General features: G+C 35.5%; 3 protein-coding genes and 2 long non-coding RNA genes across 5 annotated transcripts in view; 3 read left to right on the top strand and 2 right to left on the bottom strand.

Moving 5' to 3' along the window:
• The window catches only part of LOC148908305 (uncharacterized), a 188228-nt gene that overhangs the window by 102907 nt on the left and 69871 nt on the right, over window positions 1–15450 (bottom strand). The gene's annotated exons all lie outside the window — the stretch shown is intronic.
• The window catches only part of LOC116292729 (uncharacterized), a 53022-nt gene that overhangs the window by 11362 nt on the left and 26210 nt on the right, over window positions 1–15450 (top strand). Inside the window, exon 3 of the mRNA XM_089035177.1 lies at window positions 1516–1523. Coding sequence (XP_088891303.1) covers window positions 1516–1523 — 8 coding nt within the window. The remainder of the gene's footprint in view (window positions 1–1515; window positions 1524–15450) is intronic.
• LOC148908315 (uncharacterized) lies at window positions 5904–8318 on the top strand. Its single transcript, XM_089035179.1, has 5 exons — window positions 5904–5930; window positions 6237–6269; window positions 6952–7024; window positions 7439–7677; window positions 8307–8318. The coding sequence occupies exons 1-5, from the start codon at window positions 5919–5921 to the stop codon at window positions 8316–8318; spliced, it is 369 nt and encodes a 122-aa protein (XP_088891305.1). The 5' UTR covers window positions 5904–5918.
• On the bottom strand, window positions 9148–11797 carry LOC148908314 (uncharacterized). The gene is made up of 3 exons (XR_016120765.1): window positions 11666–11797; window positions 10090–10131; window positions 9148–9234 (listed from the first exon to the last, which is right to left on the bottom strand). It is a non-coding gene; the product is annotated as an uncharacterized LOC148908314 (long non-coding RNA).
• On the top strand, window positions 12173–14540 carry LOC148908313 (uncharacterized). Its single transcript, XM_089035493.1, has 3 exons — window positions 12173–12369; window positions 13585–13876; window positions 13994–14540. Exons 1-3 carry the CDS (start codon window positions 12200–12202, stop codon window positions 14453–14455), a joined length of 924 nt encoding a protein of 307 aa, XP_088891619.1. The 5' UTR covers window positions 12173–12199; the 3' UTR covers window positions 14456–14540.

Here is a 15450-nt window from a genome sequence, read left to right as displayed (position 1 = left end):
CATATCCCCTATACAGCTGATCAAGTTGGGTTTTTATGTTTGGAGTCAAATATCGATCTTGGACGATATCGTCTACCTCGTCGCCGAGGGATTGTGGTGCATGAATACGAGCTTCAAACACCTTCCTCATCGACACATCCAGACCCTTTAGAGCATTAAGCCCGACTTTTCCTCCCCTTCCAAATTCTCTGGGCAAATTTCTGGTCACTTCTTCGGCTCTTTTAAGTACTTCCTTCATGCCGGTTCCCTCTCTTTCTATTTTATCGATAACTCTATTTATTACAGAGGTCATCTCTATTGCAGCGGGTACTTTGTCGTTTCTGTGAATAAAGCAAACAAAAAGTGTTGCTATAAATCTCTTATATAACATTATCGCGTAGTACTCTGATATTTAGCTTACCTTATATGGCCATTTTTAGATGGTTCTTCGAGTTGCACCGGTTCGCAGGCATTATCCGTCTCCTACGACCAAACAAAAAAAAAAAACACTTTTGGTACACTTATGACTTCACAAGTTTTAATAATAAGAATAAGAATAAGAATAGGAGGTACTTGTATAGTGCACTTATACAACGTCTCAATACGGTTTACAGCAATGCCCAGTGTAGGACTTTACAGGCTGCATATGAAGGCGCTAGTAGCAGCCGTGCGGCTTACAATCATGTCCAAGTTGGGATATGACTTTTGAACCGGGAGACAATCCCCTACTCTTACAATAATAACTCAAAAGGTTGTTTTACGTTCCCCCCTCCTTCACTGTAAAGCTATTTATTTAATTGATAAATAGCATTGTCGTATCGAATTACGCCCTGCTTAAGCTTACCATATTGAAATGACAATTGCAATCAATCAAAAGAAGGTGAAGTTTTCAAAGTATTAAAAAAACACCTTTTTCTAAAAACATCCAGTTGGTTTTTTAAAATATAAATACCGTGTATTGAAAATGTCGTTATACAAATTTAATTCCTGATTCCTTTATAATCAGCTCACCTGCTTCCGGTATTCGTAGCTAGTGACTACGACATTAACATCCAACTCGAGACACTTTGTAAAATCATTGAGTCTCCCGCCAACCATCTCATGCTCGTACAAAATCACTGATGGGAAAGAATAACCATAATCTTCAACAGCTATCCTGAAATGAAAAAGAAAATGTTTGACTTTTTGAAAAGGCATGCTGAATAATTTGAGATTAATTTTCGGTTTGAGAGTAATTTGAGCTCGGGGTTTTTTATTCTTTGGCACGTATTCGGAAATTCACTCGTTTTTATGTGGGCTGAAGAAATGTTTTTACAGTAAGGATGTTGATGCTTATTGGCCGACCCCATCCAACAAAAGAATAATAATAAATATAAATAAAAAACATAAGGACGGCCATACAAAGGTCACTTACGTTGCTTTTAAGTATTGAGGTTGTCCTTCCGAAGACACAAGCTGGAGGTAGATCTCACTTTCATCTGTAAAGAAGACCAACCTCCATACATGGCCATTTTTCCTAAAGTTCCCGCTTGTTAGCGGGATCAGTCCCTGGGAGCTGGCGCGTCTGGCGTGGGATTGGAAATTATCTATCTTCCAAGATTTCGACCACACGCATACGACCTCTTTTGCGTACTCTTTACCGGCTTCTTTTGGCTTAAATCCAAACATATAAATACCAATTTAGCCTAATTAAATGATATAATAAGACAGACAGGCAACATAGTATTTTATATACCTTGTTTTTAACGTCGTTCAGCAATTAATTGACGATGTGCCTTTGTTAATAATGCATTGTGATTGCCAACGTCTTCTTCGTGGTGGGCAACCATTTCCCTCTTATTGCCGAGGAAGGCACAAAACGGTACATCACATTTTCTTACTCTGCTGTCGCAATATGTCATGTGCTCCATAGGAAAACACCTGAAATTATATAAAATCAATATGTATGGATGTTCTGGGATAGGCATACATGTATATTAAACTTCTAGGATAGCTTCATAAATGGCATTTTTCCGGTTTGCTCACCAATACGATTTTCATCGAACATCGTTCTGCTCAGGAATGTTTTCCCACGCTTTATAGTGTTTAAATAAACCCGAGTCATTTTCACTAATTTGAATTATATCTCAAAGGCCTTGAAACGGACATTTTATGTTTGCCGTAAGCAACAAACAAAAGGCCGTCTACTCGTATTGCTTGCAAGCAGAACATACCGAGCTTAAATATTGTATGCTGAAGGAATTTATTTTGAATAGCGTGCTATTATAGTATTTATAACCAGCTGAATAAGGTACTTACATTATGGTGTGTTTTTCTTCGCTTGTTTTAAAAAAGGGGCAAATATTGTCCATTTCCATTACGGTTTAAATTTTTTTTGTTTTGTTACTGCAGGAGATGTTAAACGCGGTATTCACCATACAAACTTCCAAAACGTTATGAGTTTGCTAATACTTGTGTTAGTGCTTTTGATTTGACAGGTAACCGGATGCATAAAATTAAACATCTTTTACGGTTTTCCCTAATTAGAGGGAATTCAGTCAAACTGTTGAATAGTGTACGTCGCCTAAATTAGATAAGCTATTTACTATTTTAGCTGACGTCACATAAATTTGGAACTATGAGTAAACTGCTATACTGAGAACAGGGGAAGAAACGATGATACAAATGAATGTCTTTTCACTCATTCTCTGGTAAAACAACCCCCGGATTAGCATGACCGTTATTTGGCGCGCTTTTACTATTTTAGTTGACGTCAACAACATAGTTATAATTAGTCTAGTACTATCCAACAGTTTGAGCATGCAAGAAAGAAAAAATAAAACCAAAAAAAAAAAAAACTATGTAAAGGATTACAAGAATTAAAAGATATTATCATGTTTAATAATACTATTATAGTATTTTCAAAAAGATGAAATAGACGAAACGAGCCTTGCTTATAAATAAACTGCAACCCGAACCCATAAGCGAACTAGAGGAGTGCGAACTCGCTCCTTCCGATGTTTACTGACTCGGAAATCACCATTGTTTTTATATAATAGCTGGAATGCGGGCCTGCATTACATCAACCAGCAAATGGCATAGAAATGACAGTCATATGATTCAGGAAATACTGGAATGCGTGCCAACTGGATACTTTATTAACAGTATAAACTCATGATTATCCTCATTCAAAATGGAATCCACTGACGAAGAAGCACGTGCTCCGCGTAGTCCATCTGCAAACACGGGAAGAGCAATCCTAAAAGAGTTCATCGTAACAAACGAAAAACTCAGATGTGTTCCAAGGGGTTCTGATTTCAAGAATCTCGAGCGTAAAGGCAGGGTAAGGAAGCTTCGTATTCACAAAGCATGGTCAGAGGACATGTTGTTGGATCAGCTTGTAGCTTCCTTTCCTTGCCTTAACGGCATCGTAAAGAATCAGTAAGTCAATTCCAGTTATTCCATCGATTTTTTTTAAAGAGGCGTTATTAACAATTGACTAACAATTGTATTTGCTTCTTTTTTTTAGATTGAGAACGTATAGATCAACAAGCAGGGGGAGCTCCTTCGAAAAAATCGCTGAAGGAGTCCCCAGCGTTAAACAACTGCTGGAGCGATGTAAAGGCTCGAAGTCAAAGAGATTTTTTATTTTAGTTAAGCAAGGTAAACATTGATATATTGTTATATTATGCGAATATATATTACATATCATACATTATCGTATACAAAGGCCCTTCTATGCTTAGAAGCGGGTTAGAAAAAACAATGTTAAATGCGAACATATGATCATGTGGTATATGTATAGCAGAATTAATAGTTTTGCGCAGCACAATATTGGGACACCCTAAAACAGAACATATACAGTCCTTTACTTTTGGTATAGCTGCTATTTTTTGCATCAGAAAATAAGATAATTATTTAATTCTTTATAAAAGAAAATTACAATTGCTTGTAAAGGTAGCTGACAGGGGAAAAAAAAGCCAAAAAAAAAAAACCCAACAAACTCGGAAACAACACTTAAAAATAACTTTATATATTTTTAAACATTCCAGCTTCACCAGCAGCAAAAAGGTTATTACTTTCAATGCGCGCTCTCGGCTGGTAGTATTAGATACCAATGCTAGCCGATGCTAGCCCTCTTGAGGACATAAAAGTTCGGACAGTGGTCGGAAAGTATTCGGAAACAAAAACGATGTTCAAAGATCATGTGACTAGTTTCCTCGCACATTAGTCTCTATAGTAGCCTGCTATATATGATTAACTTTATACTGATTTTTAATTTTGATTTCTTATTCTGTGCTTTATTGATAATTTTACTTTGTATTGTCTATTCTTAACTGTTATTGGTTTTTGCATATTTTCCAGGTTCATCTTCTTCAATCCAGTGCAAAAGTCCAAGAAGCACGACTTCGTGTAAGTATATTATTTATATGAATGGTGTACGTAGAAAATAAAAATAATTACTTTGATGTAATGAAATTGTTACCCACCCATATTGTTGTTTATAATAATAGATAATGCTTTATATTTTTAGATGTCCAAAGCAATAGAAAAAGGGCTGTTGCAGAAGTTTGTAAGTCCAATATCGATATTTTTCAGCTACATGCATAACCTTGATTTTTGAAATATAGCATAGCAAATGACATTTCTAAAATCAATTATGGTTCACAATATAATAATCTTTTAAAATGATGTGTGTACAATATGTCGAAATTAGATATATTGCTGCTTGGATTACTCGATTTATGGTACGCTCAACAAAGTTACTCAACTCTGATTGGTCGACAGGAGTACAATATTTATTATAGCGTTAATTAGTACCGAATTAAGTCGCTATGGCAACACGGCCAAAACAAATATTTTCTATCATTTTAAACTCAAAAAACATAAATAAAATTTTCAAGCAGTTAGAACTGTTTTTTATGCAGGCCAAAAACATTTTTTAATGAAATTTTGTTGAATGAACTATAAACAAAAAAAACTTTCTATACAAGTTGCTTTTTATAATCAGTTTATATGAATATGAATTTTTCTACAGATGATGACTATGATAATGAAACGGGAGACAACGACTCAGATGATAATCAGGTTGAAATTGGTAAGCACGTATATTTTGTTGAACAGGTGACATGTTTAAGTATGGACCATGCCATTAGATAATTGATTAGGGGGGGGGGGGGGAGTTACACTAAGGAAATTTGGTTGCATCATATTTATTTCTTTGCCTCATATCCTTGCACATACTTTTATTTGCGTACAGCATTTGTCAAATACACTGTGGTGTAGCACTATTAATCTTTACGTAATGTGAAATGCATGCATGTATATTTATTATATACTGTTTCAATATTGCAGGATTCAGCAGTGACGATTCAATTACTCATTCTAAACCAGTTGGTAAGTTGTCTGTTTACTAAAATAAGAATTCTAGTATTGATTTGCAAACCATTTCGACAAAATTGTATGCAAATAATAGGTACATATACCAGTATTGAACCAAACTATTGTATTTCATGAGCAAGGTACTGTGGTTAGAGAAGGTACTGATTTGTAATACATGTAACAGCCCAATTCACTGTAGCTTTATATACATTACCGATGCTGTAGATGCATTTTCAAAAATTGGTCTGTTCTTTTGTTTAAAATTATTTTGTTGTGATAAATGCACCAAAATATAACTTCACATATAATTAACTTACATTTCTGCTAGGATATATTATCTCATTTTAAATGTCTGCTCTTTTAACTTGATGTGTGAACATTTGTTTTATATACTTGCAGATGTCAACAAGAAAGAAAAAATTAAAAAATAAAAAAAAAACACTTCATCAATTTGTGAGTTAAATATTCATTGATTCCTACTGTTAAATTACTAGTAGTAATAATACCATGATCACCTTCTCGGGTTCTTTAATTCTATGTCCCACACCATCTCTTGTAGGTTGAAATACACAAACAATATGGCAAAAGATGTAAGTAACTTACCCATATGACTTATCATATAGATTTATGAAATCAATACAATTGACTATGTCCAGTAAAACAGTACACTCGGGTGGACTATACCATATGTAATCAATCAAAATCAGGTTTCTGTTCACTATAGGGGTTCTATAATTAGGCATTAAAACAATAATAAATTTTAAAGAAAAGTAATTTTAATCTGAAATAAAACAACAATCACAATAACAACTTTAACTATGTTATTTTCTATATTTGTTCTGTACATTATTTCACCTTTGCATAATTAACATTATTATTATTATTCCTTTTGCCAGCCACAACATGTGCCAGACTTCACCGAAACTGAGGTAAGTACATCATGTGCTTACAAAGTATCAAGGTTTTCCATAACAGAAAGCTTTGTTATACCCTTTTAGAGCATGTCTGAGAAGGAGGGTGGTAGATTAGTAGCCTGTAGTCCACCCGGAGTTGACGATGGGATGTGCACTTGTCCACAAGTGCGCATCACGTCTGAAACGGAGGGTGCTAGGTCAGTAGCCTGTAGTCCACCCGGAGTTGACGATGGGATGTCCACTTGCCCACAAGTGCGCATCACGTCTGAAAAGGAGGGTGGTATATTAGTAGGCTGTAGTCCACCCGGAGTTGACGATGGGATGTGCACTTGTCCACAAGTGCGCATCACGTCTGAAAAGGAGGGTGGTAGGTAGATTAGTAGTCAGTAGTCCAGAATTGATCATGTCTGAAAAGAAAGTTGCTAATATTTAATCCAGGGGTTTTGGGTACTAGGATGTTCTGCTAATTGGCAAAGAATGAGGGTGACATATGATAATAATAATAATATATTGATATATATATTATTAATATTATCAATATTATTATTGTAAAGCAATGTAATATATGCTATTTTTAGGTTTAATTTCAAAGGTTTAAAAAGTGCCAGGCTCCCTAGAGTGGTACAAAATTTAAAACTTTGAAATTAAATTACAATTTAAAACCTAGTTACTTCCCATTTATTTCTTTTCGTTCCAGGTATTTTTCAAGGGAAGTGGGAGTTACGACGAGAAAGGGGATGACTCCACCATTATCATTGAAGATGATAAAGGTAAAATATATTGCCAGGGAAAATATATAGGGTGTTTAAGTGTGTATGTGATGCGAGCTTCATTGTTCATTAGTTCTGGTTGAAAGAGGTTGGAATGCTTGGGAGCAATGACCCCTCTGTATCTGGGATGGATTGTCTTTGAAGAACACCTTCGAAAAGGAGGTGATGTACAAGGGTTGAGAGTCCAGGGATCGATTCTTTGCTTATATTGATTCATATAAATGAATCCTATTGAGCAAGCTTTATGGGAAACAAATAAACCAATTATCAAGGGAATGAAACATGGTTAGAAATTGAAAAACATTATGCCCTATATATACTTCTTTTCAGTAAAGAAGAGAGATACCGTTAATATATTGATTTAATAATAACAAACCTAATAATTATATCAATATTCATTCAATGATGTTTCAGACCACCAAAGCAAAGAACAGGAAGCAGAAATAACTATTAGGAATAACATAAAAAGAAGGCAAATGGTGGTCAGGAGAAAGGCGGAAGAGGAGCTGAAAAGGAAGAGGAAAGAGGACAAAGAAAAACGAAAGAAAGAAGAGAAAGCAAAGAGAAAGAAAGAAGAGCAAGAGAAGAGGAAGAAGGTTGAAGAGAAAGAAAAGAGGAAGAAAGAAAAAAAAGAAAAAAGAAAGAAAGAAGAAGTAGAGAAAAGGAGAAAGCAGCAAGAAGAAGAAAGGGGAAAGCAGGAAGAAGAAGAAAGGGGAAAGCAGGAAGAAGAAGAAAGGAGAAAGCAGGAAGAAGAAAAAAGGAGAAAGCACCAAGAAGAAGAAAGGGGAAAGCAGGAAGAAGAAGAAAGGAGAAAGCACCAAGAAGAAGAAAGGAGAAAGCAGCAAGGGGAAGAAAGGAGAAAGCAGAAAGAGGAAAAAAGCAGAAAGCAGAGAGAGGAAGAAAGCAGAAAGCAGGAAGATGAAGAAAGGAGAAAGAGAATGGAAGAGAAGTTAAATAACATGAAAGCGGATGGGACATTGAGTAGAAGGAAGATAAGAAGAATGGCAGAGAAATTGAAAAAAATGAAGCAATAAATAACTAATAAAGGAAAATGTAATCAAAAGTTAAAAAAATTTAACTGTTTAAAAACCAGCTGGTAAAGCTTTTTTTGGGGGGGGGTCTATTTTGAATGAAGTACTTGTTGGCAGCTTAGAACTTACCTTTTTGAAGAGAAGGGGAAATCACAAATACCATTAGTAACGACATAAAGAAAGGGAGTTCTTTAAAATCCGAATCCATTTCAGCATTGCGATTTAGTGAATTATTTAATTTTCATTCTCAGGTCTTTTTTTAATAATTGTTTGTATAAATCAATGATAAACTTCTACATAAACTTAATAAAATTATACATTAATTATGCAAAAAGGTTATGAGTTCTCAGTTATCCTTGAAAATAGATTCGTTTAATCAATGATGCGAGTGATAAACATACTGAAATTTCATAAGATATCAAATTGAACCCTGGAACAACCTCTTGGCTGAACTAAGTCAGGGCATGGCTAACTCACACATAGAATCCTGAAACAATCTCTGGGCTGATTTAAGTCAGGGCATGGGAAAAGGAAAGGAAAAGAAGGGAAAGGGAAAGGAAAAAGAAAGGGAACAGGAAAGGAAAAGAAGGGAAAAGGAAAGGAAAAGAAGGGAACAGGAAAAGGAGGGTAAGGGAACAGGAAACGATCAACGATGATAATCATAATGAATGAAAACTCATAAAATCTCAGCCTCTCTTTTGTAAGAATGCTTTGTTTAATCAATGAGTGATAATCATTTATAGATGTTCAAAAGTTCTAAGTTTTTTAAATTTTCTTTATAATTGTTTCTTTTAATCAATGAGGGGTACATATACGGAATAAAGTTTTAAAAGTTTTGAGGTTTTTGAGAATCTACTTGATCAAGAAAAAGAAAAAGGGGATCCGAAAAATGAAAAAAAAAAAAAAAAAAAAGGAAAATTCCAAAATTCCGAGAGGTCCAAAAATCGGAAAATCGTGTCTCGTAAACTCCCTGACTTTTCAAAAACGTGTTTCGAAGTGAAAACGTGTCTCCCTTTAAAAAACGTGACTCGTTTTAAAAATCGAGACACGTTTTTGAAAACGGGACTCGATGACCAGAATCCTTGAGTGATCCATAATTTATGTATTATTATGCGCTTTTTGGATTCAACGACACTTCATCACACGTTAGCTCTGTTGATGTATTATTTATTTCCTGTCCTGTAATCAAAAACAAAATTCAAGTGGAAGTATGCCTTTCTAAATACGAAGAAAGTCAAACTTCCACAACTCAAAAAATTCAGAGTTATAGCCTTCCCACAACTCAGAGTTATAGCCTGCCCATAACGCAGAGTTCAAGCCTTCCCACAACTCAGAGTTCTAGCCTACCCACAACTCAGAGTTCAAGCCTTCCCACAACTCAAAGTTCAAGCCTTCCCACAACTCAAAGTTCAAGCCTTCCCACAACTCAGAGTTCAAGCCTTCCCACAACTCAGAGTTCAAGCCTTCCCACAACTCAAAGTTCAAGCCTTCCCACAACTCAAAGTTCAAGCCTTCCCACAACTCAGAGTTCAAGCCTTCCCACAACTCAGAGTTCAAGCCTTCCCACAACTCTGAGTTCTAGCCTTCCCACAACTCAGAGTTCTAGCCTACCCACAACTCAGAGTTCAAGCCTTCCCACAACGCAGAGTTCAAGCTTACCCACAACGCAGAGTTCTAGCCTACCCACAACTCAGAGTTCTAGCCTTCCCAACAAGATGCATTTGTAATGACCTACACCTTCATATGCAAGGTCATTACAATTGTATTTTAGTAGGAAGGCTAGACCTCTGAGTTGCAAGTCAGCGATCCCCTTGTTGCAAGTCAGCGATCCCCTTGTTGCAAGTCAGCGATCCCCTTGTTGCAAGTCAGCGATCCCCTTGTTGAAAGTCAGCGATCCCCTTGTTGCAAGTCAGCGATCCCCTTGTTGAAAGTCAGCGATCCCCTTGTTGAAAGTTTAAAACATTAAAAATTTTTAGTATAACAGCATTTAAAATCAACAAGTTCATCCATTGTTATATTATGATTTCCACCCACCTTAGTATGGTTGGATTTTGAATGTATTCAACTTAAGATCTTCTGCTTAAAAAAAGGTGCACAGTAAACATATTAGTAAATAGAATGGAAATAAGTTATCCCAGTTACATGTCCTCATCAAAAACAGTCAGTCAATGTTAAAGTTCAAAAACATTGTAGACAGGAAGCATACGCAACATATATAACATACTTTTACTGATACTGATACTGATTTTTTTTTTTCATTTTAAACACCTGATGGTTTAAACTGTACCATATCCCCATTTACTTATATGTTTGCCACTAGCGAGTACCAGGCCTTTAAGGTTTTGCACTAGTGGCTTATTAGAAAGGGGACGTCCACCTGACGATTATGGACAGTTGACGTTGTGATGTGTCTTTGCCATCCGGCATAGAGTAAATACATGAAACTATTTTGTGTTATGAGATTGATGTACAGAATCTCAAGAATAACCTCTGTCCAGGAGTCAAATTTGTTATGAGAATTAATCTAATAAAGTGAAAGCATAAACAAACATAATTATATTGCTTTATTACTTAGCAGTTTTTTTCTTGATTAAGTTTTCGTATGTAAATCTGATAATTATAATATATGTATATAGTTTTAATGGATTGTAAATTATTATATATTTTATGTACATGTATGTAGATAGGTAGGTAGGTAAGTATGTTTATCAAACTCATTAATAATTCATGGCAAAATACAACGGAATTCACGACCGTGAAGAGTGTTGTAAATCTGATACAAAACTGTGTTCATTGCATAAACTTTAAATTGAATTTTCGTGGCCAAATTCACATTAATGTTGAAAATTTCAGTGAAACACAAAGGAACTAACCTAGACGTGTCCGACGTGTCGCGTCCGTGTTGTATCAGATATACAATCACTCGGATACCCCTCGTGGTTGTATATCTGATACAACACGCCCACTATGTATGTATGTATGTATGTATGCATGTTTGTTGTTAGTTACCTTTATAATTTAGGAACCAATAGATACTCGTAACGCTTTGAAAGTCCATATCCACTCACAAGAACTCATTTGAAAACTTTACTGATACCTATTAAATTCCAAATTGTACTCTCGTGCGATTTGATATATGAATAGGAATTTTGAGATCAATTCTAGTATATCTATATTCGCGCGCTCGCCCATTATATATACTATATCTAAAGATCTAAAGTGAGATCTTAGACTAAGTTAGAATTCTTTTACCCCATTCCCCTAAAAAATTAATTACAAATACGTAATTCAGCCTAAAATATCCCTGTATATATATATATATATTGATTCACCGTCTTTGAAATTACTTCCAAGGTCGCACTTCAACAAACATAGTTGTAAATAGGTAAGTGAAAAAGATATAACTTTGTTTGGAACTTCAAAGCCACCATGGTTGTAAACAAGAAAGTGAAAGAGATTTCTCTTGTTTAGATGAACGTGAGCTAAAGCAACTCGAGTGCGTAGACATTTTGTATATTATATTTCGTATCAATGTTAAACGAGCGATACGATAATACTTAGGTTTCGTTTCGGGTTAAACTTGAATAAATTTATTTATGTTTTTGCCTACCATTATTTGAAGACTTTAGGTAGATTGCTTACTGCGCAGAAAAGACTTTGAACATTCACTCTGGCATTCCAGCAGCTCCTGGCACGGCCATCGCACAACGGGGAGAATACGACTCGGGTGCCGAGGTCATACACAACCCGCGTCGGACCATGGGTAAAAATCTATAAATATTCGGTCACCTTCAAACCGCCGTCGAGAGAACTATTACTTTAAAAATAAATCATATGAAATTAATATTCAATTTTAATCTTCATGAATCTTTAAAACTATTGAGACAACGCTTGACCAACAAAACTTCTATTACAATCTTCTTATATTTAAAAATATATGAGTAGTAACACGTCAAAAAGTGACCTTTCCCTGTTGCCTGTTGTTTGAAGCAAGATACTGAGGTGTTAAAAAACTGTAATCCGACAACCAACTTCCAAGAACAATACTGTGATTGGCCCATTCATTTCTGGTGTTTTATTTACGCTTCAACTATTTCCGACCGACCTAGTTTAACTAGCGAAATGTGACAGCTCTCGACAAAAAATGGATGGATCTCTCAATCAACTGATGTTACTTAAAAATGCTCCGAAAATTAATATTATAAACTGGCTTCAAAATTACGGTCTCATTGCTAATCCGTTGTTTTGTGGTGACTGCAGCCATAATATGGACTTGGTTAGAAGAAGTGAATGTCATGTTGACAGTTATCAATGGTGAGAACTCGATGAATTATAGTTTAACCACTTATAGTTGCCCTTATTCAGTGGAATATGACTATCCGAGTTGGGATTCCAGCTGGGTTTTGAGTTAGGATTAGAGTAAGGATTTGAGTAAGAATTCGATTTGGGATTTGAGTTGGGATTCCATATTGGAACAAATATTATTGGATATTATAACCATGCAGTTCTTTTGCATAAAACATTAACAGCATACAGTTTGTTGTATACGTAATACATATTAAAATCATTCCATACACTAGCTGTGGGCTACTCGAATTATACAAACCCCGAACACTGAGTATAACTTTTATGCATTTGGAGTAAAAGTAACGCATCACAATGGGAGATCAGGGATTTTAATTACTTGGGAAAAGCCGCTATAGGGAAAGGTCACGTACAGTCAAGAGATCAAAAAACAAGAACAACAACAGCTAAAAACCAAGTTAAAAACTCATTTATTAAACCACATTCTGCTATGCTCCGCCTTGGTCTGTTGAATCAACTGATATGATACTTACGAATCTGCTATATGTAATACACATTTCTTTCATAAAATCTCTGTGATCAGGCATAAATATCCACGAGATGGCTATATGGTGCGTCTGATCGTTCATCTCTGAAAATCCTTGCAACACTCGAAGATAAACTGTACATTCGCGCGCTGCCCATGTAATATCATCTATCTGTCCTATGATTTCATGGGACTATTAGTAAATAAATAACTACAACATATAAATGAATGGCGGATTAAATGTATGCATGAATAAATGAATAAACAAAAATAGCTAATTCATTGAACGTGAATAATGTTTACTTATCATATTGCATAAACAAGATCATAAATAGATTTTTTCGGGATTGTGTTAATTTCAATCATTAATAATTCACAGCATTATGTACAGATAAATCAATTACGTATACGAAGTGAATCTTTTAGTCAAAAGAAATGCTTGGTAATTCTAAACAAATGATTGGCTAAAACCAAGAATCCCAACTCGAATCCTTACTCTGTTGCTAGCTAATTTCTCTCCCTTTATCATATATTCATTCATACTCATTGATATCTGATAATGTCTTATGTCTTATGTTGTCTTTTTGGTTTTTTTTCTCTCGTATTAATCAAACTTTCTTCGTTCTTGCTATTGATATGCACCTCCATAATGCTTAGATACACTGTAATTAGTGATAGATTAAGGTTGTATTTTTTAGGAGGTGCTCCGCGTGTAAGAAGAAAAAGAGTTTGCGGACCAACAGTTTTTTTGGCGAATTTCCAAAAACTCCGCTTGCTGTAGTCCTTCTTCTCATATATTTTTGGAATGAGGATCACAGTCGTAAAAGAACCAGCAGAGCAATTGAACTTCCACATAACCTGGTATCTCTAATCTTCAGAAAATTGGAGGACATCTGCACGGAAGATTTGGCAGCATATCCCATCACGCCCTTTGGTGGTGCAACTTGCGTATTAAAGTGCGATGAAAGTAAATTCCATCACAAACGCAAGGTATTACAAAAAATTCAAATCCGCATGAACTTTTTCTTTCTTTATATGAGTGATATATATTTTTTTTAGATTTCACATTAGTGTATATTATTTTTTCATATCTTTTTCCTTTGATAGTACAACAGAGGAAGGCGACCAAACAATGACGGCTGGGTTTTCGGCATAGTTTCAACGGCCTACACACCAGTTCGTGGATATTTTGAAGTGGTCCAAAAGAGGGACCGAGCAACGTTGCTTCCGATCATACAGAAATGCCTTTTACCAGGAAGCGAACTTCATACAGACGACTGGGGGGCTTACGATGGTATAACAAATCACCTGCCAAATATTGTTAGCAGACATCGCGTGGTCAACCACTCGTTAAATTTTGTCGACCCAGTAACAGGAGTACATACACAAGAGATAGAATCTGCGTGGAACACATTGAAATGTGGTGTAAAGGAAAGGAAAGGAATTTGCAAGGAGGATCTTCAATCCTATCTTGATGACAGAATGTGGCGTCAGTGGAAAGGAAATGGTGACATTTTTCTCAATTTTATATCGACCCTGACTTTGCAGTATCCCAATGTTCCTGTATGAGAGTTTGAAATGTAAATTTAATTGTTATAATGCCCAGATAGGACGACGGGGAATTAACGCCGCATGAACGAGGATTTAATTTAATTAAATTTATGCCTTGTCCCAGGATTCCGTTAGTGCAGGTGGGTAGTTTCCATTGACTAGTGAGTACATGCAAATTCAAAACTGCCTTCAATATTACAATTACTGTAACAATTATAGTAAATCATAAAGTTATAATTAGATACGTTTGCACTATGCAGTATTAAAATTGTCCCCAGGGCACCGCGAGAAGAAAAAAAAAAGCTTCTTTCGCATCTGCGTAGTCAACGACAGAAGTAGCAAGAAGGCATGTACAGTTATTGTTGCAAATAAAAGAATACCCAAAATATGTGGATGTTGATTATTTGCAAAATAAGTTTTCGTTTGAAAACTACAGATTCACAAGTCTCATATACCTCACAATCAATCGACCTCATGAAACGAACGAACGAACAAGCGATCGGAATGATACGATAGATGGATGGATGAATGGATGGATTGATGGAGGGAGGGAGGGAGGGTAGGAGGAAATCTGATTTTGCATTTCGCATTTCTTTAATTTAAGTTAGTAGTGAATTCTTTAATTTTCTTTTGAAACGATACTTATGGGAATATATATGCAGTACCAATTCCCAAAGATAGAAATTGTATTCCATAGAATACTCTATTAACTTTACATTGGTATTTAATTCACCAACAACTTTCCCATGCTATCAGTGAGTGCTTGGAGGCAAGCCTCCAAATAGCATATTACTAAATTATTAATAACAAAAACGAGCTTTAAGATCTATATATTTTGCTGGAAGAAGACTATGCAATTCCTTTATTTGCTAAGGATAATATACTATACCCCATTAAGGGATGTGATACCCGATTTAGGTGGGAGGTGTCGTGTTCCTCGTTACCTACCACTTTTGGAAGTGAAATCTTAGACTTTGTCCCAAAATACATTCAAACATATTTATTCGTCTTTT

Source organism: Actinia tenebrosa, unplaced genomic scaffold, assembly GCF_029948245.1.
Source record: "Actinia tenebrosa isolate PJP-AT-01 unplaced genomic scaffold, QUT_ActTen_1.0 PGA_scaffold3__52_contigs__length_22856419, whole genome shotgun sequence".
In the NCBI taxonomy this organism is placed as follows: domain Eukaryota; kingdom Metazoa; phylum Cnidaria; class Anthozoa; order Actiniaria; family Actiniidae; genus Actinia; species Actinia tenebrosa.
This window is presented reverse-complemented; position numbering and strand designations above follow the sequence as displayed.

Bases quoted from the DNA above. Each gene is read 5' to 3' on its own strand.
- LOC148908313 (XM_089035493.1), top strand. From the start codon at position 12,200: ATGGATGGATCTCTCAATCAACTGATGTTACTTAAAAATGCTCCGAAA. The intron at 12,370-13,584 runs GTGAGAACTCGA...TGTATTTTTTAG, and splicing joins CATGTTGACAGTTATCAATG to GAGGTGCTCCGCGTGTAAGA. The intron at 13,877-13,993 runs GTATTACAAAAA...TTCCTTTGATAG, and splicing joins AATTCCATCACAAACGCAAG to TACAACAGAGGAAGGCGACC.
- LOC148908315 (XM_089035179.1), top strand. The intron at 6,270-6,951 runs GTAAGTACATCA...TTTTCGTTCCAG, and splicing joins CAGACTTCACCGAAACTGAG to GTATTTTTCAAGGGAAGTGG. The intron at 7,025-7,438 runs GTAAAATATATT...ATGATGTTTCAG, and splicing joins TATCATTGAAGATGATAAAG to ACCACCAAAGCAAAGAACAG.